Source organism: Malassezia vespertilionis, chromosome 2, assembly GCF_029542925.1.
Source record: "Malassezia vespertilionis chromosome 2, complete sequence".
In the NCBI taxonomy this organism is placed as follows: domain Eukaryota; kingdom Fungi; phylum Basidiomycota; class Malasseziomycetes; order Malasseziales; family Malasseziaceae; genus Malassezia; species Malassezia vespertilionis.
In genome coordinates this window covers 1,116,220-1,138,793 of record NC_079248.1, presented here as the reverse complement: position 1 = coordinate 1,138,793, position 22,574 = coordinate 1,116,220, and the positions used below count along the sequence as shown (strand labels likewise).

General features: G+C 60.0%; 11 protein-coding genes across 11 annotated transcripts; 4 read left to right on the top strand and 7 right to left on the bottom strand.

The window, feature by feature from the left end:
- Window positions 1-272: 272 nt before the first annotated feature.
- MVES1_001389 (uncharacterized protein) lies at window positions 273-1,625 on the top strand (the record flags this gene model as incomplete). The annotated part of the gene is made up of 2 exons (XM_056206237.1): window positions 273-280; window positions 305-1,625. 2 exons carry the CDS (start codon window positions 273-275, stop codon window positions 1,623-1,625), a joined length of 1,329 nt encoding a protein of 442 aa, XP_056062212.1.
- A 73-nt stretch (window positions 1,626-1,698) lies between these two features.
- On the top strand, window positions 1,699-3,882 carry MCM5 (DNA helicase; the record flags this gene model as incomplete). The annotated part of the gene is made up of 1 exon (XM_056206236.1): window positions 1,699-3,882. One exon carries the CDS (start codon window positions 1,699-1,701, stop codon window positions 3,880-3,882), a length of 2,184 nt encoding a protein of 727 aa, XP_056062211.1.
- An 11-nt stretch (window positions 3,883-3,893) lies between these two features.
- Window positions 3,894-4,862, bottom strand: PHB2 (Prohibitin-2, subunit of the prohibitin complex (Phb1p-Phb2p); the record flags this gene model as incomplete). Its single annotated transcript, XM_056206235.1, has 1 exon — window positions 3,894-4,862. One exon carries the CDS (start codon window positions 4,860-4,862, stop codon window positions 3,894-3,896), a length of 969 nt encoding a protein of 322 aa, XP_056062210.1.
- An 89-nt stretch (window positions 4,863-4,951) lies between these two features.
- On the bottom strand, window positions 4,952-8,125 carry BUD14 (protein phosphatase regulator; the record flags this gene model as incomplete). Its single annotated transcript, XM_056206234.1, has 3 exons — window positions 4,952-5,451; window positions 5,495-8,030; window positions 8,057-8,125. 3 exons carry the CDS (start codon window positions 8,123-8,125, stop codon window positions 4,952-4,954), a joined length of 3,105 nt encoding a protein of 1,034 aa, XP_056062209.1.
- An 83-nt stretch (window positions 8,126-8,208) lies between these two features.
- CHS3 (chitin synthase) lies at window positions 8,209-12,792 on the bottom strand (the record flags this gene model as incomplete). The annotated part of the gene is made up of 1 exon (XM_056206233.1): window positions 8,209-12,792. The coding sequence occupies one exon, from the start codon at window positions 12,790-12,792 to the stop codon at window positions 8,209-8,211; it is 4,584 nt and encodes a 1,527-aa protein (XP_056062208.1).
- A 481-nt stretch (window positions 12,793-13,273) lies between these two features.
- MVES1_001384 (uncharacterized protein) lies at window positions 13,274-13,641 on the top strand (the record flags this gene model as incomplete). The annotated part of the gene is made up of 2 exons (XM_056206232.1): window positions 13,274-13,511; window positions 13,538-13,641. The coding sequence occupies 2 exons, from the start codon at window positions 13,274-13,276 to the stop codon at window positions 13,639-13,641; spliced, it is 342 nt and encodes a 113-aa protein (XP_056062207.1).
- A 17-nt stretch (window positions 13,642-13,658) lies between these two features.
- MVES1_001383 (uncharacterized protein) lies at window positions 13,659-15,076 on the bottom strand (the record flags this gene model as incomplete). The annotated part of the gene is made up of 2 exons (XM_056206231.1): window positions 13,659-14,262; window positions 14,289-15,076. The coding sequence occupies 2 exons, from the start codon at window positions 15,074-15,076 to the stop codon at window positions 13,659-13,661; spliced, it is 1,392 nt and encodes a 463-aa protein (XP_056062206.1).
- Window positions 15,077-15,691: 615 nt separating this feature from the next.
- MVES1_001382 (uncharacterized protein) lies at window positions 15,692-17,075 on the bottom strand (the record flags this gene model as incomplete). The annotated part of the gene is made up of 2 exons (XM_056206230.1): window positions 15,692-16,932; window positions 16,961-17,075. The coding sequence occupies 2 exons, from the start codon at window positions 17,073-17,075 to the stop codon at window positions 15,692-15,694; spliced, it is 1,356 nt and encodes a 451-aa protein (XP_056062205.1).
- A 74-nt stretch (window positions 17,076-17,149) lies between these two features.
- Window positions 17,150-18,238, top strand: MVES1_001381 (uncharacterized protein; the record flags this gene model as incomplete). Its single annotated transcript, XM_056206229.1, has 1 exon — window positions 17,150-18,238. One exon carries the CDS (start codon window positions 17,150-17,152, stop codon window positions 18,236-18,238), a length of 1,089 nt encoding a protein of 362 aa, XP_056062204.1.
- Window positions 18,239-18,248: 10 nt separating this feature from the next.
- Window positions 18,249-20,009, bottom strand: MVES1_001380 (uncharacterized protein; the record flags this gene model as incomplete). Its single annotated transcript, XM_056206228.1, has 2 exons — window positions 18,249-19,978; window positions 20,003-20,009. The coding sequence occupies 2 exons, from the start codon at window positions 20,007-20,009 to the stop codon at window positions 18,249-18,251; spliced, it is 1,737 nt and encodes a 578-aa protein (XP_056062203.1).
- A 1,836-nt stretch (window positions 20,010-21,845) lies between these two features.
- On the bottom strand, window positions 21,846-22,426 carry RPL12 (60S ribosomal protein L12; the record flags this gene model as incomplete). Its single annotated transcript, XM_056206227.1, has 3 exons — window positions 21,846-22,232; window positions 22,268-22,345; window positions 22,394-22,426. The coding sequence occupies 3 exons, from the start codon at window positions 22,424-22,426 to the stop codon at window positions 21,846-21,848; spliced, it is 498 nt and encodes a 165-aa protein (XP_056062202.1).
- Between the last annotated feature and the right edge of the window lie 148 nt (window positions 22,427-22,574).

Below are 22,574 nucleotides of genomic sequence, written 5' to 3'. Positions count from 1 at the left end.
CGCGGTTCGCCACCCATGACGGCGATCACGTACGAGGCGCCGTGTACGTGCGCGTGCTATTCTGACGTCCAGGGCCCGTCTACGCTCTCGCATGGTCCGCAAGTACGAGCCGATCGCGTAAGAGCACAGAGTACGTGCGCAATGCGCTTACCGCAGCGAATACGAGGAGCGTAACGCACAAACACTGCCCGACTCGACACGGCTTGCGGTGGGCAGTTTTGTCGAAGAGTATACCAATCGGATCCATATCCTCGGTGCGGAGCTGGACGACCATGGGTATGTAGATGTGCTGTGCTGACGACAGTGAGCCGTGCGTGTCTGTACTCGCCGATACGCTGCACCCATACCCTGCCACGAAGCTCGGCTTTCAGCCTTCCACGCTGTTTGGCAAGGAGCACGGCAGTGCCAGTGCCTACGACAAACACCGCTCGTATGGTTGGCAAGGCAGCGATGCGAGCCTGAGCCGCGCAAGCAGCCAGAGCAGTGCAAGCAGCGCCTCGCAAGCAGATACGAGCGAGTTTGTCTCCGACGCAAGCGATGCGTACCCCGACACGGAACTGCTTGCGAGCAGCGCCGAGTGCCTGCACATCTGGGAACTGACACGCAATGATGCGATGGACGAAATGCACCAGGAGTACGAAGGGATGTCGCTGTCCAGCAGCAAGCGCCGCACACCGCCCTTTGCGCTGAAGGAAAAATGCGCGCTTGCGCATGCCAAGAACTCGAGCAGTCCGCCCGCACCGCTCACGTCTTTCTCGTGGAACGCGCCGTCGCCGAATCTGATCGTGACGTCGAGCATCGATACGACGTGCACAATCTGGGACCTCAATTCGCGCGTCGCACTCACGCAGCTCATTGCGCACGATCGTGAGGTATATGACGTAGACTGGTGTCCTGGAAGTGCCGACGTATTTGCATCGGTCGGCGCGGACGGGAGTGTGCGTGTATTTGACCTGCGCAACCTGGAGCACAGCACGATTATATACGAGACCAACTTGCACAATGAGCACGATAGCACGACCTACACCTCGAGCTCGACAGCGGTGCCGTTGCTCCGTATCGCGTTTAATCCGTGGGATGCCAACTACCTCGCTACCTTCCACATCGAGTCGGATACCGTGCAGATCCTCGACGTGCGCGCGCCGGGCAGCCCGATCCTCGAGCTGCGTGGGCACAGCGGCGCAGTGAACAGCATCGCATGGGGACCGCCGAGCCAGATGCAGGGGCGCAATGGGCCGAGCAAAGGAATGGTATGCACCGGCGGCGACGATGCACAGTGCCTCGTGTACGATATGGCGAGCACCACACTACGCAGCGCATCCGCCCAGGGCCGCCGCTCGAGGAACGGGCATGGCGGCAGCCCCGCAGCGGGCGCCCCCGACGCACTGCGCATCGGCGCAGAAGTACCGGTGCTTGCATATACGGCGCCATCGATGGTGAACAACGTCACATGGCTCCGCAGCCCGCTCTCCTCGCGCCGCACGACACACGGCAAACACCATAGTTTCTACCGGAATCTGCTCCCCGAATGGAGCGACTACACCTCGCCCGCAGCACAAGGCACCGGCAACGCCGACTGGCTTGCGCTCTGTGCTGGGCGCGCGGTGAAGATGCTTCGCGTGTAGTAATGCAGCATGTGATTGGTCAATATTTATTTCCGTACGCACGCGCCAAAGTGGTCGGCGCTTGCCAGGAAGCATGTCGGGCTTTGATGCTGGGCGAGTTTTTTCCACGCAGGTGCTGTCCGAGGCAGAGGCATCGCATGCGCCCGACGCGCCTGTGCAGATTGAAACGACCTTTTTTGAGTTTCTGCAGCATTTCCGGCTGGGGAATGAATACATCTACCGCGACCGGCTGCGTGCGAACCTGCTCGTGAAGCAGTACGTGCTCGATGTCCTGCTTGAGCACGTCCAGATGTGGAGCCCAACGCTTGCGCAGATGCTGCGCGAGACACCCACGGACATCCTGCCGCAGTTTGAGGCGGCAGTCCGGCGCGCGGCGCGCCTGATTCTGTACCCAGTCATTGCGGGCGCAGAGCGTCCAGACGCGCCCGAGTGCCAAGTGACGCTGCGGTCCACGGCGAATTTGACTGCGATGCGCGACTTGAATGCGAACAATGTAGCGCACCTTGTCCGTGTGCCTGGGATTGTGATCAGCACTTCATTTCCCTCCTCGAGGGTCACCGAGCTGCATCTCATGTGCCGCGACTGCCGCGGCCTGCGCACCCTGCCTGTCGTCTCTGGGTTCGGTGGCTTTACACTGCCGCGCCAGTGCAATGCACCCAAAGTAGACGGGAGCATCAGGTGCAGCGTCGAGCCGTACCTGATTTTGCACGAAAAATCCACCTTTGTCGATACGCAGACCTTGAAGCTGCAAGAGGCCCCCGAGCTTGTGCCAGTCGGCGAGCTGCCGCGCCACATGCTCCTCTCCGCAGACCGCGCATTGTGTGGCCGCGTAGTACCCGGCGCAAGCATCATTGCGACGGGTATTTTTTCCACGTTTGTGACGCGCAACAGCGCAACACCCAATGCCGTAGCACTCCGCACGCCGTACCTGCGCGTGCTTGGGATGGAGATCGATGCCGGTGGCCCTGGCGGCCGCGGTGCTGCGCGCGTCTTTACCGCGGAGGAGGAAGACGAGTTTAGCCGGATGGCCAAGACGCCAGGCCTGTACCAGAAATTCGCGCAGAGCATCGCGCCGAGCATCTTTGGCAGCGACGATATAAAAAAAGCAATTACCTGCCTGCTATTTGGCGGCTCTAAAAAGGTGCTGCCGGATAGTATGCGCCTGCGCGGCGACATTAATATTCTGCTGCTCGGCGATCCAGGGACGGCCAAGAGCCAGCTGCTCAAGTTTGCCGAAAAAGTATCGCCGATTGCCGTGTATACCTCTGGAAAAGGCAGTAGTGCCGCGGGTCTTACCGCGTCGGTCATGCGTGATCCCAACAGTGGCGAGTTCTTCCTCGAAGGCGGCGCTATGGTGCTGGCCGACGGCGGAGTCGTGTGCATCGATGAGTTTGACAAGATGCGCGACGAAGACCGCGTCGCAATCCACGAGGCCATGGAGCAGCAGACCATCTCGATTGCCAAGGCGGGCATCACTACTGTGCTCAACTGCCGCACGGCAGTGCTTGCCGCTGCGAATCCAGTGTGGGGCCGGTACGACGAGATGAAGTCGCCGGGAGAGAATATCGACTTTCAGACCACCATCTTGAGCCGTTTCGACATGATCTTTTTGGTCAAGGACGAGCACAGTGCGGCCCGCGACCAGAATATCGCACGCCACGTCATTAGCATCCACATGAACGGCGCTGCAGATGCGGGCGACGCCGAGGGCGAGATTGATTTGCAGCGCATGAAGCGGTACATTAGTTTTTGCCGCGCGCGCTGCGCGCCGCGGCTCACTGCCGAGGCTGCTGAGAAACTCTCGAGCCACTTTGTCGCGATCCGCAAGCAGGTCGCACAAGTCGAGCGCGACCACGCCGAGCGCTCTGGTATTGCCATCACCGTTCGCCAGCTCGAAGCCATTATCCGCATCAGCGAGGCGATCGCGAAAGTAACGCTGAGCGCCAACGCAACCGAAGAGCACGTCGACGAAGCGATCCGTCTTTTCCGATTCAGTACCATGAATGCGGTGGAGAGTGGCAATGTCGAGGGAATGACGCGCGGCGAACTTCAGGAAGAGGTCCAGAAGCTCGAGCGCGAGATACGGCGCAGGCTGCCGATTGGATGGAGCACGAGCCAGACCAAGCTACGCATCGAGTTTGTCGACAAGCAGCACTACTCGCAGCACGCGTTCGACCGCGCGCTCTACATTTTCGAAAAACGCGACGTGCTGCGCTTTTCGAACCAGCGCAAGGCGGTAACACGTGTAGGTGTGTAATGTACTATAGACTAGGAGCGCATTTCTGTATCGTCCGCGACGTTGAGCAAGAGACTCTGTGCATCGAGGACGACACGGTTGTCCGAGTTGGAGAGGACGTTTGCAATCTCTTTGGCAGCCTCGAGCCTTTTCAGGCGCAAAAAGCCGTCGCTCTTGCGCATTGCATCGCCGATGAGCTGCGTGGCGCGCGCCTCACCGGCAGACTTGACAATGGTGGCCTGCTTCTCTTGGAGTGCCTGGTCGACTTGGAATGCGGCACGGAGGGCAGACTGCTGTGTGATTTGCTTCGCCTCCACGGCGTGGGTGAATTCAGGCGAGAAGGAAATGTGGGTGAGAGAGACATCTTCGAGGACGATGTTGAAGCGCCGGGCGCGGTGCATCAGATTCTCACGCACGAGCCTCGACACCATCTCGCGCTGCGTGATGAGCTGCGATGCGTTGAATTGAGCCACTACGGATTTCAGCACCTCGTTCACAATACTCGGCAAAACGCGCTCGTCGTAGTCCGAGCCGAGCTCTTTGTAGATGATGGGCAGCTCGGGGATCGAGGGCCGCGATAGGACACGGCAAGTGAGCGATACCATCTGTAGATCTTTTGTGCCGGTAAGGCTCGCGATGCTGCGCGGCTTTGCACGCACGTCGTAGTCCACCGGCGTCTCGACCCAGGGGATGCGCAAATGCGTGCCTTCGGGGTAGATCTTGTTGCACACACCGTAAATACGCGAGTACATAATCGCACGGTGGCCACCGTCCACGTTGAACAAACTCGCATTCACACCAAGCACGATACCAACGAGCAGCAAAAGACCGCCTGCGCCGACGGTTGGGTTTAAGTTCGGGCCGCCAGCGCCACCGCCGGTGCCGCCGGTGCCGCCGCCAAATCGCTTGCCAGCGCCAGCGACGCGGTTCGCATTCGCTTGCATCTGCTGGAACATGCGCTGCACCTGTTTCACCACATCCGGGGGGCCGCGATTCGACATCGTGGTCAAACAGCCAACGCAGCAGCGGCGACGAGCGGCTACGGCCGAAATTCGGGACCTCCACACGTACAAGCCTACAGAGAAAAAAACTAGGAAACGTGGAGGGCAGCGGCGAGCAGTGCATCGAGGGAGCGTTCGATCTGCTGAATGTGTGCCATGTGCGGCGCATACTGCTGCTGCACCGTTGCCATGAGCATGGACTGCTGGGAGTCGGGGAAACGCAAAGCAAGCAGGCCGTTGCTCTTTGCGTAGAGCGATTCCGCCGGCGACGCCTCCATCAACTTGGCAGCCATCATCGATGCGCGGTGGACCGACTGCGATCCCTGCGACGACGCCGAGCCCGTGCGCCGGTGTGACTTGTTTAGCGCTGCATCGCTTTTTGCGTCGAGGACAAGTGCGTCGACAATACTGTACAGCGCATGGATATTGTACATTTCGCGCTTGCGGCCCGTGCCGGTCGCTGCGGTGGTGTCGGAGACCACCCGGTCTGCAGGCGCAGTGCGCTCCACAGTGCGTGCGGCAGAGCTGCGCGAGGTAGCCGCGTCGCTCGCGGATGCACTCCGCAAAGAGCCAGAGCGGTTCAGCGGCGCTGGCTTGTTGGGAATGTGCAAACCAGGCGTGGGCGCAGTTACCGGCGCGAACCGCGGCGGCACAACTTGCGGCGGGGGGTGGCGGCGCTTGTTGGGCAGCGCGCATCCCCGACGATTCTGTGATGTGGCGCAGCATGTTGTCAATGTGCTCTGAAATGGAGGCGTCTTCCATCGAGGGGAACTGCTCGACAAAGCACTCGAGGAGATCGCCGTCGCGCGCGCCGTGCTTGGCTGTGATGTCGTACAAAACCTGGTGCACTGCTTCGCTCGCGTCCTGCTCGCTGCCCGTTTGGGAAAGCAGCGAGTAACGGACTTGGGGCGCGTGTGGCTGCCGCGCACTGCGAAGACGCACGCCGTTGCGCATCACGAGATCCACGCCCTGCTCGCTGTTGAACTGCACCGTGGGCACTGCGCGCGGCGCGATCGGACGCGTATCGCCAAGAGGCCCGTCAAGCTCGCTACCGAGCCACGGACTAAAGGCAAGCCCGGGCGTGCCCCATCCGTGCAGCTCGGGAATTGGGCTGAATGCGGCGGCGCGCGGAGAAGAGCGTGCGCGGCGGAGGACAAACAAAGGATCGGAGGCCAGCAAGTCCTCCTGTGCGCCGGGGCTCATCATATCGAGATTCGTGCGCCGCAGCTCGGGCGTAAAGAGGGGGAGTGTATCGTATGCGGCGAGCACTTTGCTGGTCGGCGCAAGCATCTGCTCGCCAGCCTCGCTCACCGACGCGAGGCCGTAGGTAACTCTGCCGCGCGCGCCGCGCTGCTCGACATTGTCGCCGCCGTCGACGACGCCTTCGGTGACCTGGTAGGCCTCGAGGGCCGCCTCGACTACGTCCGCCACGGTTGCGTTGCGTGCAAAGCGCAAAAAGCGCGTTTGGGGCTTGGCCGATGCGGGAATGGCCTGCGCAGGTTCGTTGTGCGTCGCGAGGCCGGTCTGTGGGTCAAATACGACGCCTTCGGGCAGATCGGTGGGAAAGAGCGCCAGTTGGACGGTGAATTTGTGCATGCTGGGAGAGTCGTGTGGGTCGTTGAAAGGACTTGTTTCCGCACGCTCAAAGTAGGGCCCTTTGCGCATGAGGTAAAACTTGCCGAACCGGTCGTCGCTGTAGTCGTACGTAGCGCGCTCCACAGAGACATCCTGCAGCAAAGAAGCGATCGATCCAATACTGTCGCGCGGGCGGTTGGGCGAGCGCTCGCCCTCCTGTCCCTCCGAGATGGACTCGAGCACTTGGAGGGGGCTCTCGTGGGGCAGCAGCGTATGTTCCTGGCCGTCCATGCGGCGGAGGACAATCAGGTAGTCGGCAGGATCGTCTTCGACGCTGAATCGCTGCATGGCCTGGCGCACAAGGTCCGTGCATGTAGTCGTCTTGTTCAGCAGCGCAGTTTTGAACGTCGCGGCGCTCTCGACATTCTCGCCGGCAAAGACACGCACAACGTTGAACATGGGAACGGAGCCCGCAATGCCGACGAGACTCCCGGGGCGGCTGCGGCGCGCTTCGTCGGAGCGTATTGCCGAGTCGCGCGCATTGCCTTCCATGGGAATAGCACTGTCGCCAGGCACCGCGTCCGGCGCGAAGAGGCCAATGACAGATGGGGCAGGGCACGGCGAGATGCGTGGCGACGGCGTCGCGCGCTGGCGGAGCTGGATCGTGTCGCTTGCCAGCTTGGGCGACGTTTCAGCGGCAAGGGGAAATGTGCCGGGCGCTGTGGGTGTGGTGCTCTGGGCACGCAGCGCGCGTGCGTCTTCTGCGTCGTATGCAGCAGTAGGTGAGCGTGCTTGAAGACCGGCCTGCTCCGCCCCGTCCCCAAGTGGCGAGCGCGCATGTTCCTGCTCGTACACTCCCTCGGCATACTCGTCGTACTCGTCGTATTCTTCGTATTCTTCGTCGTACTCTTCGTACGCATACTCCTCGTCGCTCGCCTCGTTTCCGCTGTGCTCGACGTACTCCGACTGTCCGAAAAGCACACCGCGCTTGCGCTGCTCCGAGCGCCTCTGCTCGGGACGCCCGCTGCGGTCGCGCCGCGAAAGCGCCGATGGCTTGCCAGACTGGACATCGACCGCGCCGCGCGAGCGCGACTTGACGAGGTGGCCGCTGTATAGGTCCATGGGAACCTGGTCATGGTCATTCTCTGTTGCAGTGGTGATTTCCACGTTGCGGTGCTTGTTCAGGCGCGCGAGGCGCTCGTAGGGCGTCTCGATGTTTTCGGCGGGAATGTAGCCGACTTCTTGCGAGGCCATCACACGCACAAGCCACCAGTAGCTGTTGCTGTCATCAAGTAGCACAAGATGGTCCCCCTTTTGCACCGTCGCCTGCCCATCGACGGTAGCAATAAAGGTATGCAGCGCATACACCAAGTCAAAGTTGATGTTCTCGTCGGGGATCGAAGGACTCGACGAAAGCTCTTCCTCGTCAAGATCCTCGTCGTACTCCTCCTCGTCTTCTTCATCGTACAGTGCGTCTTCCGGAAGCTCGCCTTCGTGCTCCATGTACTCGTACTCCTCTTCGTGCTGCTGCGCCATGACGCCATAGTCGTTGGCGGGCGGGATTTCCGACGAGTGCTCCATCTCGTCGTCAAACTGCGGTCAGACTTGTGGGAACGCACCTCCTTGTAGGCATAGATCGGCTGCGCCGCGCGCGGCACCTCGGCTACTCTCCCGCCAGCGGGTCGCATTGGGAGACGAGCGTGTTGTTGCAACGAGCGTCTAGCTGCAGTGTCTGCATAGGCCACGTGGTCAAATTACGTACAGGCTGCATCTACTTGTCAAACGGGCTGCCGCCAAAGGAGGCGTCAAAGGGGGGAATGCTCGGCGTGCTCGCCTGCGACGTTTGGCGCCGCGCGCCGCGCACGACTTGACGCACACTGCCCGTACTGAGCACAGGGCCGTCGTCCGAGAGACTCACACGCTGTACATCACTCGGCACACTCGGCTGCGTCGAAGGACGAACGGGGTGCTGCAAACGCATGGGCGGGCTCGTAGCGCCGGGCGGGCTCGTGGTGGGGCTCATCGACGGCGGCGAGCCTGGTCCCCGCGCGGCAAAGGCAGGGTTAAAGCCAGAGGGGATCATGGGGCGCTGGGGGCGCTGGGGAACAAAGCCCCCGAGCGCAGGCGGCCCGGGACGGACGGGGCGGGGTGGAGTGCCGCCACGGGCGTATGGATGTGCAGCGTAGCCTGGCGGCATGGGGCGCAGTGGCGGCGACGTGTAGCTTGGCGGGCGTGCGCCTGTGGGCCCAAACAGATGCTGCCGAGCCTGTACAGACGCGTCGGGATGGCTGTGTGGGTGCGGCGCGCCGCCCATGAATGGATTTGTAAAGGCTGGCGGTCTTGGGCGGGCGCCTGTATCGGCGCCGAGCGGCGCAGGAAGCTCGAGGAGCGGCACCGAGTCTTTGCGGAGGCGGGGAAAGCGCTCCTCTGCGGGCGTTTGTGGCCCAAGGTGAGGAACGGCGCTTTTGTTCTGCAGCGCAAGTTCGTTGCCATTTCCCCCCGACGAGTTGTCCGAGGACTGCGAGTCGAAGCGGTTTACGCCGGGGATATCGGGGGTATTGTAGCGCACCAGTGAGTCTGCGCCGTCGCGCGACGCAAGGCCCGAGCCAAGTCGGCGCTCGCGCTCGTACTCGGCCCAGCGTTTCATGGAAATGGTGGTGACGTTGAAGTCGCCCACGGCGGCACTGTGGCCATCGTCGCCCTTCTTTTCGCCGGCGACCATGCGCGTGGCGCCCCAGGAGAAGTCGTCCATGTGCCAAAAGGCATACGCGGGAAGGACCAAGTTCCAGATCGGGAGCGAGAGCAAGTAGATCAACATCCACATCACGTACATGAACCGGCGACTGGTAAGAACAATGAGCACGCCCGGGAGACCGAGAATAAGCGCAAGCAATACAAGCGGCATAGTGGGAAACTCTTGTTTTTGGGCAGGATCCTGCTCCTGGCCGTTCTTAACGCCAATGATAATGGCAGAAATCACGACGTAAAAGGTGAAGGCAATCGCAGCAGGGAGCACCATAGTACCGACCAGGTCCATAAACACAACGAAGCGCATCGAGAAACAAAACGTGCCGCACAGGTCGCGCACTTGGATAAGCTCGAAGAGATTGTGCACCGTGGAATTAATCCAGCGGCGGCGCTGGGAGCGCAGCACCTTGAATGTCTCTGGAACCACGGTCTTGCACACGGCAGACGGTAAAAACATCATCTTGCGCCGCGGGAAGATCATAAGCATGAGCGTGGTCAAGTATCGATCCTCGCCAAGAAGGAGCAGATTCTTCTTGTGCAGAGTATCCACCACATTCTCCGAATAGTGCTCCACCACGTCAGGGTTGGCGAGGATGGGAACGTAGAAGCCCTTGGGGCCTTTGGGGCTCTTGATGCGGTACGCACTAAAGCAGCCCGGCAGACATGTGACGCCGCCAAAACAGGACTCAAACCCTTTGGTCTGGTGGTGGGAGATGTAGTACTCAAACACTTGGATCATCGTCACCCACGACTGGCTCTTGTTGGCAATCTTGGTCTCGCCACACAGCCCCATAATCTCAGGGTCCTCTACCATGGCGGCGACCATATGGGTGAGCGAGTCGGGGAACACCTTGGTGTCCGCATCGACCATCAATATAATCTCAAACATGTCCGCAGTGACGCCGGTGACGCGCCAAATGGCGTTGAAGAACTCGTACTCAAACAGGGTCATGCGCTCGTCAAAGAGCACCTTTTGCAAAAAGGCCATGAGCAGCACTTGCGAGTCGCGCTTGCCGCGGTTGCCGGGCTTCGCGCTGTCCATTTCCTCCAGCGAGCCGCACTTGGCAACAAGAATGACAGGAATGCGCTGCTGCTTGGAGCGCTCGACGGTCTGGTCGTCGTAGTCGTAGAAGCCAGCGTACACCTTGGCCATGTTGTGGCGCTTTGGCCCGTCTGCAATCGCCACGTAAGAGTAGCCTTCGACGTCCTCAGCGGGAACAATGAGCTCCTTCATCATCGACAAGCAGATATCCGGCGTGGAGATGTCGGATTCGGCGCCTTTTACAATACCATCGGCAATGATGAGGATTAGTTTGTGGCTGTTGGGATAGTTGGTCGTCGCCAAGCTGTCCAAGGTGGTGCGCAAGCCTTCAAATGACTCCGAATACGCGGTGACAAGACAGATAGAGTGCACCAAGGGGAAATTAAACGGCTGGTAGTTAGGCGGTGGCTGCGGCACAACATTGTCCAGCGGCCAAGGACACGGGCCCCACGCCGAATCGCTGCCCAGCGTGGAGAGCATAGAGCGGCCAGACTGGGAGGAGGGAAGCAGTGACTGCGCAAGCGACGCCGAGCTGCGGCCGCCAGTAAGCGTCGGCGAGGTCGGCGGTGACATCATCTGCGTCTGTCCATTGCGCTTGACAGCCATCACCTTCTTGTCGGACATCTTCGACTTTGGCATATGCGTCGGATTGGGAAGATGGTAGGTAAAGCGACTGGTCTTAGGCAAAAACGTCTTTTTGACCGTGGGACGATAGCCAGCCGGCGCGGGGCGGTAAATGTCGTCGGTCCAGGTCTCGATTTCGCCGACGCGCTTCATCCGCTGGGCGTATGATTCGTTGTCGTAGTTCCCGATGCGCCACGAAAGGCACCATGCAAACATGACGGCCATGATAAACTTGATGGCGACGGCGCCGACGATGAAAATCATCGACAAGACCAGCTCGACCTTGGAAGCTATACAGCCAGGCGAGTCGACGTCAATGGAAGCAACGCGCGCAATGCTGGCAAGACAGTCCAACTCTACCGTATGATTCGTGCGCATGCCTTCGGCGGTGATATCGCGTCCAATCCACTTGGGGTTGTTGCGCAGCTCCGCAAAGAAGGGCGGCGGTGTTACGCCGGGAAGCAGGAAATCCAGCAGACTGAGGTCGATCACATTGCTGCGCCACACCGTCATACTTTCATTCCTGCCCGCCTCTTCAAGATCCGCCCACTTGAAATACATCACACCAAACTTTTCCGTGCCTGCCGCCTTGCCCGAGGAGACCATGTTTTGTATCTGGGTGGAATGGCAGGCCTGGGGATAATGGTACGCAAGAATGTTGCCTGTGGACTTGGTCTTTTCCTCCGCATTGTAAGGGTTTTTCAAATACCCGGGACGGACAGCGCCGCATTCAAAGTAGCGGGGAACGGTGCCGCCTTGCGTAGTGGGAGTCAAGAGACCGTCGCAGGCGCCGCCGGTTACGGGGAACATGAGGTTCAGATAGCTAAATGCCGTGTAAAAGGGGCCAGAGTACACAATAGAGCTGCCATTTTTTTTTGCCGAGGTGACATCGTCAAAGCCAGGCGGCGCGTTGGGAATGGGTATGTGGCGGAACTTGTCCAAGCTAATCGCTTCGCCGTACAAGTTAGCCATACCACTGCTTTCTGGGTTGCCCCTGATCTCGGCAAGGTCGTAGCGCTGGTCGACACCACACACCGTTTCGGTGAAACCAAAGGTGATGTACCCGACAAATCCCATACAGAGAAGAATGACACCAATCAATCCAATCTTCTCGCGCCATGCACGCTGCTGTTCGGGCGTCTTGATACCAAAGATCCTGAGGCAAGGCGCCTGTGCACAGATGGTGAGGAAGTAGCAGTATATCATCCACACGCCCACAGGCCCAGGCGCAACGTTTTCCATGCATCCTTCCTTGACGGGGGCAGCTTGCGCAGCGTCGCCCTGGGCAGGATCGGGATTTCCACGCCCAGTACGACGCATGCTCACACCGCGACGCAAGAAATGAATGCCGCTCTCGACCTTGTCTTCATCGCGTCCAAGAATCGATTTGCCACGCCGCAAGCCGGGGTTGCGCGCGTTGTTGGCAGAGAGGCTGGGGCCTGCAATACCGTATCCACTCACACCCTGTCCGGGACCTTGCAAAGCGGCCACGTTGGGGACGGCAGAAGGCAAAATGCTGCCCGCAGCAGAAGGTCCGGCGCCGGGCGCTCGACCATGGATCGCTTCGTACTGTGCCGCATGGTTCCGGTAGAACCAGTAGCGGCTATTTTGGTCGAGACGCTCGCGTTCTGGGCGTACAAGCGACCGTTTTCGCTGGAACGCAGCGCCGGATTCAGGGTCGCGATTGCCGGTACTGCCCCAGCGGCTCAGCTTGGGGCCAGTCGTGGGCTGTATCACTTCGTCGTCGTTCAAGTGCTCGTATGATCGTGTATGCCGCGGCTCCGAGTTATGGGCAGGCGTTTTAAACGACACGGATGGGGTATGATGCAGTGTCGGACCGCTGGGCGGTGGCCGCTGTCCATTTACATTTACAGTGGGAATTGCGCCATCCTGCCTGAACGGAGGTGGTGGACCACCAGTTCCTGGGCGATTCGCGCTCATCCAAGCTCAGTCAAGTAAGTTCCAAGAGCACAGGTGGGTGCGAAGGAATCCAAGAACCACTGTGCCACAGCCACGAAGAAGTTATGCACAAAGAAGCGGCTCGGGCCAAACTCGTCCCGTCGCGTATGCAGTAGTGTGTCAGAAGAACAGAAGGCTGCTCCAATTCTCAAGAATGCAACAAGAGCTGGAAAGCTGACGCCAAGCGATCGGTTGTGGAACAAAAAAAAGACAAAGGTCGGGTTGCAGGGCTTGCAAAACAATCCAGGCCTGCATGTGCCAGGGGTACACTTGCGTGTTAGCAAGCCCTACTAGGTTTTGGATCAGGCGTCGCGCAGCGGTGGTAAAAAAGCCGTCGCCAGGTCCCCCGGCCAATCACTTACAGCAGAGCTGTCAGGGCCGGCACCGCAAAAATAGCAGCAGCCACGTGGGTAGTGTGCCTACATGACGTCACGCACACCGTGCCGCGAACCTCGCACCTGCCATGGCACTCGCGTCAGGGCAGCAGAGCCGCATCTTGTATGTGAAGAATATGAACTACAATACGCAAGGGGCGGATTTGTACGAACTGTTTGGCAGGTACGGCGCCATCCGTCAGATACGAATAGGCACGACACAGGCCACGCGCGGCTCGGCGTACATTGTGTACGAGGAGATGGGCGACGCGAAAAACGCGCTCTCCAACTTAAACGGGTTTCATTTGCAGGAGCGCTACATTGTTGGTGCGTTGCAGTGCTGCTGACCGCAGTTTTGTACCATGTTCCTTCGCGGTTGTCCGGAAAAGGCACCATCTCCCAAAGGGAGGAGGAGCTTATGCGCGTCAAGTCGCAGTACGGGATCCACGATGAGTAGGGACGTATATACCATAATTACAAGCTGTACAGTGTTGCGCGTGCGTATGGCACTGCGCCAGCCAATGTGCCATGCGGCGCGCCGCCCGACCGCGCAATCCATTCCCTATCGCTCACGGAAAAAAAGACGTTGGGAAACTCGGTGATGGCATGCGTCTTGAATGCACCCATGCACGCGGGATCCGGCGCTATAGCGAGTCCGCCGTCGGCGGGATACGTGAGGAACACGCACCGCGGTGTGCGCGGCGCCGCGGGCATTTGTGCTGGCGTATGCTCGGCGGGGGATGCCAAGCGGAAGAACTGGGCGTAGAATCGCGCACTGGACCCGGCCTGGACGCCATGCCCGAGTTCGGCGTGTGTCTCGATGCACAAAGTGCCACGCACAGGGTGGCCAGACACAATGCGGCCGATGAGCGCGGGCGCCACGTCCGTATCAGAGCCGTGCGCAGCATCGTACAGCCCTACAAAGTACTCGTCCTCTTTCCGTACTTGGCTCGACAGATCACGCACTTGTGCATCGCCCATCTCGCGAGTACGTGCGCCGTGATTTTGTACGGCCATGCGTAGGAACTGCTGTGTAGCATTGCCGTGGTCCAAGGAGGAAAGAATGTTTCCTTTTGCGCTGGCGTAAGTGTGGACGCAACGTACCCTGTTACTAGCATACGCTCGCCTACAGGCACAAGCGCCTCATAGCACCGCTCGATTCGTGCATTTCCATAGAGTGCTACGCCCACTGCACCCTCGCCGCAGATCTCGTGGGCGGTGGGCGTACTGTAAAAGAGCGTGTGATCCCTCCCGGTCTCGAACGGTGTGGGCGCTGTGACCGTGCCGAGAACGGATGCGTGGGGAAAATGTGCATCTAATCCTTCTAGCAGTCCTTGCGGCTGTGCATCGCTCGCAAAGAGCACGGCGCCTGGCGCGCGGCCCGTCGCGAGTGCGGGCGGGATCGAAAGATCTATATTTTCTTTGCCCCACAAGGTGCGCCAGTCATTGTCTCCGAGGCGCTCTGCACGCGCATTTGGCTTGCCAGGTTGGCGGCCCAGCACACGTCCAACTGCGATGCGCTGCGCGCCGGGAATAGTCGAGCGGAAAGGAACGGCGTCGGAAAGTGCAGCAAGCGAAATTGCGTGCGGCAACTTGGCGGACTGCACAAGCGATGGAGGAAGCGGCGCAGAGAGAAAACCAACACTGGACGATGTGCGCTGTTTGCTGTGCAAGAGGCCTACTGCATCCGCAAGCACGTCGCGCGGCAGCGACTTGCTCAGGGAGAACAGCAGCGTTTGTGCGGAGCCAACTTTCCACGCAGAGAGGGTATCGTGCAACGCGCGTAGAAGTGCTGCTGCATCGTGCGAAGCAAGCGTTGTCACTCGGGGTGCACAGGCTCGCGTCGTGAGCGCGCGCATGCCACTCCGCCAGCCCTCAGCAGCGCGCGGCATGACGCGTGGAAAGGTTGGCCTAGGGCAAATTTGCGCATTTCTCCACTTTCATGGCATCGCTCGCCCAGCGTGCCGTGGGCACAAGCGCAAGGCACGCACGACACTATACATACCGTGCCGAGGCCACCGCTCGCATTGCATTCCGTGGCAAATTGACGCACGAATGTATTGGGATGGCGCGCGGAGCAGGGCTCGTCGGCGCGAAACACGCCTTCGTCGCGATTCCCACCTGTACGCCGTCGGCGGTGGAGCATGTGACTGTGGAAATAAGGGAAAGCAGTGCGAGTGACGAGCAGCAGGAGCCAAGAGAACTGCGTGCACAGACGGAGCGTGCTGCGCACAGTACAGCGGGCGGGTTTTCAGCCGCTGCGCTCTTGGATCCAGACGCGTGGATTGCGGACAATACAGAAAGCAGTACTGGCGAAGCGCCGCTTCCGAGCGCCTTGCGTGCGCCCGAAGTGTCGCCCAACACGATCCACGTAGCGTGTTGTGTTACTTCAAGCACAAGTGCCCCCAAAACACACGCGCTCGCAGGCTGCATGCAAGCGTCGCTTGCCCTCTTTTCCATACTGCAGCACGACCCAAACGGTGCGCCAAGCATCGTATCCATTCATACTACGTAGCGCGGTGCTTGAGCCGCTCAAATACATCACTGTACATAGGATCCCAGCGCGGAGCCACCGATCGCGGCACATCTACTGTGCCGTGCATGATCCTACGCGCCGTGCGCCCGTACACAATCGCCTCCGGTCCCTGTGCACCGAGCTTGGCGATGGCAGTAGATGTGCCAGCCGGCTGACCGATTTTGATGCTGCGCAGGTTCGCCGCGGGCGGCGCACAAACTGCGCCGCCCTGTGCCATTGCCTGCGCCACGACCGAGTCGGCGAGGGCAGCACCGACGGCAAACGCCGAAAGCGCCGTGGCGGGAATGGAGCGGTGTGCATCGCCCACCGAGACGGCGCGCACAAGCACGTCCATATCCTCTGCAGCAATCGCGACTCCCCCCGACGTTGTGTACGGCGCACGCGGATGCACGAGACACACCTTTGGCGCCGACAAACACAGGCCTGCTGCGAGCGCTGGCGTAAGACGTGCAGCTTGCTGGCGCACCGACTCGATCCGCGCGTGGAGCGCACGATCGGTGTCGAGTGCCGCAGCGGGCCCTGCCATTTGTGCACTGGACGCGCCAAGATCAGCAGCGTGCACAAATACGGTAGGAAGACCCGCGTCGATGACAGTCACGGGAATCGTCCGCCCATCTACGTCTACAGTATCGCGGACATTTCCCGTGGGCAATGGAGACGCCTCGAGTGCCATCTCGACCGTGATCCCAGGCGCCTTGCCGGGGACTCCCGCAATGGCGGTATCGTCGACCTCGGACAGCATCCAGACCGCCCCATGGCGTGTATCGCGCCGGATCATGGGTACATACACGAGCGCACGCGTGCCCGGGCTCGCCATCATGATCCGGATCGGGAGACGGAACGTGTGCTCTGCGCCAAGCTCCGCTGCGCGCTGCGCAATATTTTCCTGGCGCATGATGCGCATCTGGACGGCATACAGTGCAACAGCCGAAAGCAGATTTCCACACGTACTGGACCAATCAACCGTGGTGCCTTGTGCGATGGGCACTTGCCCAAAGCGGTACACCACATCCCACCCCGTTTTTGGATCGCTCGCCATGGCCTGGTCGTCTACAAACGGCTTGCCAGGAAGACCCCATGCGGATCCAAGTTCTGCAAGCACCCTGTTGTACAGGCCTACTCCTGGCGCAGAGAGGACTGCGGTCTTGGACAAGGACGAAACACCACCGCCGAGCCCGTCAATCTGACGGCGGTCAGGATCGGGAGAACCCACTGAGGTAAGCGAATAACAGAAACATACTCGCGGTACATATAATCTGGTCCCGCACGCTTGGCTGGAACGGCGCAAGATCTGCGGCGCGGAAAAAGAGGCCGCGCGACGTGCCGCCGCGGTAAAACGCCGCCGGTACGTGCATACGGTGCAAGTGGAGGCGTGGCGCGAAATGATCTGCGACACGTGACAATTGTTTGTCGCTTCGCTTTGTCCGTCATGGAGAAGAAACGCGTGCTGATTCCCGGAGGTGCGGGGTACATTGGCAGCCATGTCGTGTACACCGTGCTGAAAACGGGCAAGTATAATGTCGCAGTGGTTGACAACTTCCACAACTCCAAGCCCGAGGCCGTTCGCCGCGTCGAGCAGCTCGTCCGCGACGAGTCTGGCGACGCGTGTGGCGACGTCGAGCTGATTGAGGCCGACCTGCGCGACGCTGCTGCCATTAACAAGGTGTTTGCGGACCGCCCTGCGAACGACCGGATTTATGCTGTGATTCTCATCGGTGCACTTAAAGCCGTGGGCGAGTCTGCCGAGATTCCGATCGAGTACTACGACGTGAATGTCGGCGGCCTGCTGAACCTGCTGACTGCGATGGACAAGCACGACGCGAAGCGGCTTGTTTACAGCTCGTCTGCGACCGTGTACGGCGCACCAGAGACGATCCCCATCCCCGAGACGACGCCGATGGATCCCCACAGTCCGTACGGTCGCTCGAAGCAGATCAACGAAATGATCATCCGCGACGTGTGCGCCGCACACCCAGCATGGCGTGCTATTACGCTGCGCTATTTTAACCCTGCTGGAGCGCACCCGTCGGGGTATATTGGCGAAGACCCGTGCGGAAAGCCGGGTAATCTGCTGCCGCTGCTTGCACAGATGGCCGTCGGCAAGTACAGGGAGCCGGGCCTGAAAGTGTTTGGCAACGACTACCCCACGCCGGACGGCACCTGTGTGCGCGACTATATCCACATTTTGGATCTTGCGAGCGGCCACTTGAACGCGATGGTTGCGCTGGACGACGACGCCAAGTTTGTCAATGCAAAAAATGACGGCAAGTACCGCGCGTTTAACCTCGGCAAGGGTGTCGGCATGAGTGTGCTCAACATGATTGATGCAATGCGCAAGGCCACAGGCTACGAATTCCCCTACGAGATTGTGGGACGGCGGCCGGGCGATGTGCCGAACTTGACTGCGGACCCTGCCTTGGCCGAGCAAGAACTCGGCTTCAAGGCGCATCACAGCTTGGACGAAATGTGCCGCGACCTGTGGAACTGGCAGTCAAAGAACCCGAATGGGTACTCATAGTCTGTAGTGTCTACCTACCTGGCGCTTGACTCGACGCTGCGAGGCTGCCGAGCGCAGCGAGCGCGGTGCTGGAGCGCCTCGGCTCTACACGCTCGCCAGTGCGCTGTGCGCCGATGGAAAAGTGGCTGCGCGGCACGGTGCGCTCTTGGCTCTGCTGCGGCGTGTCGAACGCCTGTGCCTGCGTTCGAAGCTTGGTTAAGTAGCCTGACGCTGTTGCCACGCGCGTCATGGCCTCGCGGAACGGGTCGGCAAAGCGGCGTGTGACTGTATGGCTGCGCTGGACCGTGATGGCTTGTGCGGTGTATGCAATGGCGCGCATAGACTGGTTATCGATATAGTGTACATGGCCCGCGCCGCCTTCTGAGCTGCTGCTCGCGTCCATCTTTTCAGGGACGCCAGGAAGAAGCGAGGCCACCGCTGGGCCTTCCGCATCGTCGAGCGCGAGTGGATTCTCTGCAGTGCTTGTGAGCGCGTGGATAAAGTGAAAAGGGATCATGTTGGGACCGAGGGTGGCGACAGAGTCGGGAACCAGCATTTTGCTCTGTTTGGCGCGCCGCTTGTCGCGCCGATGCGCGCCGCGCGCGTGCACCGTCGTCTCGTTCAACTCCTCGGCGTGGTCGTCCAACGGGAGACTTGCCTCGAGACGCGGCGAGAGTTCTGCGCTGCCGAGCGCTTCCTTGCTGATTGGCGGGCCACTGAGCGCATAGTCCAACAGGTAGCGGTACTGCGGCGGATCTTGAAAAGCGTCTTCTCCTGAGTGGCCCTCTTTATTCGCCGTGCGCGCCTTGATGCGCTCTACAAAGTCAGCGTTGTAGATGGAGACGGGGCGCACATCCACCGCGACGATCCTGCCCGTGACTCGGTCCGTGTGCAGCGCCGACTGTACTTTATCCTGCGTGTTTGCGGCGGGGTCAAACTGCTGCTGGTAGCCTGCAAACTTGGACACGATCGGTTTTGTATGCCTGTCCATCGACTGCGCGCTGTGCAGCATATTCGCAATGGTCGTGGCGACGCGCTGCCCCCCCTTTCCGGTGGTGGTGCCGCGTGCCGTATCGTTTACTGCACTACGCATCATTAGCGCATCACGCGAGGTGCCGCCGCGGCCAAGTACACCCAAGAGGTGCTCCCGCGAGCTGTTCCGGTGCCTATGTGTGCCGTGCAAAGCGCCGTCGTTGAACGACTGCGTGCTAACCGAGCGCCGCATATCCTGTTCCGACATTCCAATAAAGTTGCTCAGGCTTGTCATGGAGTCTACACGTCCTCTCATAGAGTTGCGTCCCCCCGCTTGCTCGTGCCCGAGCTCATCCAGTGTAAGATCCGAAGTGCTACCCACGCGACTCAACCCCTCGTCCTGTACATCTTCGTCGTAGCGCATGCTCGTAACACGGTGTGTATCAAGCAGCGGCGCTGCAGGGGACATGGTATGCACGCCCCTTTTGCCAATAAGCGGCGCGTGAGCCGAGCGGCGCGCAGAGTAGGGCAGGCCCGCAGAGCTCGGTTTGGACGGCAGGGCGGGTGTCGAGGCAAGCACCGGCATACGCTCGGGCGAGCTTGAAAAAGATTGCGTGGCGGAAGATGCAGATGGAGACGCCGGCGAGGGGCTGCGCGCATGCGAATCCATATCCACAGACCCAACGGTCGAGGGACTCGCACTGGTCCAGATACTCTCGGTCAGCTCCGACGTATCTCTTGGATGATGTATGTCATGGTCCTTGTTTTGCGTAGCGTGCCTCGCCGGATCTGGGTTTGTCTGCAGCCGCATACGGCTCATGGTGGTCGCCGAGCACTGCGCAAGCGACAAGGGACGGCGCACGGCCAGCGGGCAAACCATGACTAAACATTGTGGGGCTACGAGAGGGAGGAGTTGCTTGCGGCGTGTGCCAGTGTCCGCACCTGGCTGCGAGTGCGGTACGGCGAGGGGGAAGCTGGGTATCCTGCGCGCTGCGGCGTACGAGGCGGAGTGGCATGCACGCGAGGCGAGACAGGCACACATGGGCATTCGTGCTATTGTCAGTTTGATTCGACGTACTTGGATCATTTGCACGAATCGGTGTACGTCCTCTGTACGTTTGAATTGCAGCTGAAACCGATGGCAAACTGCACTATTGCCGTGCTCTGGCGCGGGACGGTACCGAAAGAGGACTTTGTCGTCTTGGTAGGTAGCTTTGAACTCGAATCGCGACACATGCGCGCGCTTGCTTGACACATTCCGCGCGCTCCGCCATGTAAACGCGTCAAGCTCCAGTGATTCCTGGTGTGAGAGAGATTCTGTACGTACAAGCAGTGTGCGCTCGCGTAGTGCACACACGTCGTTCTCCATCGGGTGCAGTGGCGCACCGCCCACGAAAGGCGGGCACCATTCGACGGTGAGGAGCATGCGCGGCGGCGCCGCTTCGCGCGACTCAATAGCCACGCGACATTGCAGCATTTGCATACTCACATGCTCCCATTGCGCTGCGGGCGTACAGAGGGCCGCTTTCTCGTGCCCGGCCCGTGCGCCGTGCACTTGGGCACCGCGCTGCAAGGTAGGCGTCGCCGGCAATGCCAGCGACGTGCATACCGCATTCTCATACATGTACATTCTGGAATATTTGCGCAGAGGAAATACGGTATGCTCGACCGTAGCCGTGCTGCACGCATGTGTCATGGCGCGTCGTCTGGAAGAAGCACGGTGCAGCAACCTCCACATGACAATGGGCCACTGCGCGGAACGAGCAACACTTGGTTTCCTTCTCCCCACCTTCCCTAGCACGGTACATTCTTTTGCTCGCCGCATGTCGATGCATTAGTTTGCATTGCGATGGAGATGCATATGGACGAACATCCAAGCATCCCAATCCCTATATGCGGCGCACCGAAGCGCAAGCATGCCGAGCCGGACGAGTTGGACGCGTTCCAGCTTGGTATTGAAGAGCTTGCGGACCACTGCAGAAAGGTGCGTACATCTCACTGCTCATGTCTAGTCTGTCGCACCACGCACGGAATCCCGTCTACAAGGGGGCACGGAGCAGGCTCAGTTTTACCCCCTTCCGCCGGAGCTGAACCGAGCCGTGCTTGCGTCGCTTGACTACGCAGCGAGGCCTTCTACGCCGCCGCGGGCGCCTGAAGTCGAGCCGTTGGCACCCAACGATCTGTCTTGCGGACATGACACTGAGATGGTCGAAGAAGAAACGCAATCTAGAAAACACGCCGAGCAGTGCACAAGCATGCCGCTGCTTTCCGTGCGGCATTATTGCGGGACAGCATCGCAGCTATGGTCCCACTGCCCAGACTGCGGCACATTCTCCAAAGTCCAGGCAAGCACGCCGGTACTGCTTTGCTATTCACCCTAAGCAAACCCACGCAAGCGCTTGCATGTACATACACCAGACACAGCATGCCAAAAGGCGCACACTGTTCTGACCAACTAGTATCTAACGTAGTTCTCGCACACCGACGCAGTGAGAGGAGCATTACATTGCTTTTTGTATTGGCATGGCAACAGGGTAAACCGTAAAGACGATCGTGCGTTGTAATACTCGATCCGGCCTAGACGAGAATCATACAGAGCCTAGACGAGAAGCGGTGCCGCTCGTACGGCACCTAGACACTATCCTGCGATCATCCATTACTCCATGGGGATCTCAATACTGCCCTCATCGATACCCTCAATGACATCGTGGGGGTGCTTCTTGTCGACCGTGCAGCCGACACTGTGTGCGGTACCGAGGATCTCCTTGACTGTGCTGGCGAGGTTACGGCCCATGGACTTGTAGCGCATAGTCCGGGCAATCTCAATGATCTCATCAAGAGGAACATTGCCGCTGTGCTGAATGTTCTTGACCTTCTTCTTGTCACGCGGGGGCTCCTTCAGGGCCTTGATGACCAGAGACGAGGCGGAAGGCACAACAGCGACCTGGGCCTGGCGGTTCTGGACCGTAAGCTGTATAGTGACGTTGAGACCCTTCCAGTCACTGGAGGCCTTGGCAATGTCTTCACCAACCTTCTTGGGGGCCTGCATGTTAGTTCTCTGGGGCAAGGAGCACGTACAAGACCAAGAGGGCCAATCTTGGGCGCAAGCGCCGAAGGGGCACCGACCTCACCACCGGTGGTACGCAGGTAAATGATCTGCAGCACAGTTAGTCTACATCCTCACAAACACAATGCAATACAAACCTTCACTTCGTTGGGGTCGATCTTGGGCGCCATAGTGTCGTGATGCTGCGAAGCGTAGCAACCGCTGCTCTGCCGCACGCTGCGTCCAAAAAACCTCGGCCGATCGAACTATATATCACGTGGAGCATACACGGCGAAAGTATAGTTTAGTGCACGCGGCGCGCGCAGCCGCCAACTGCAA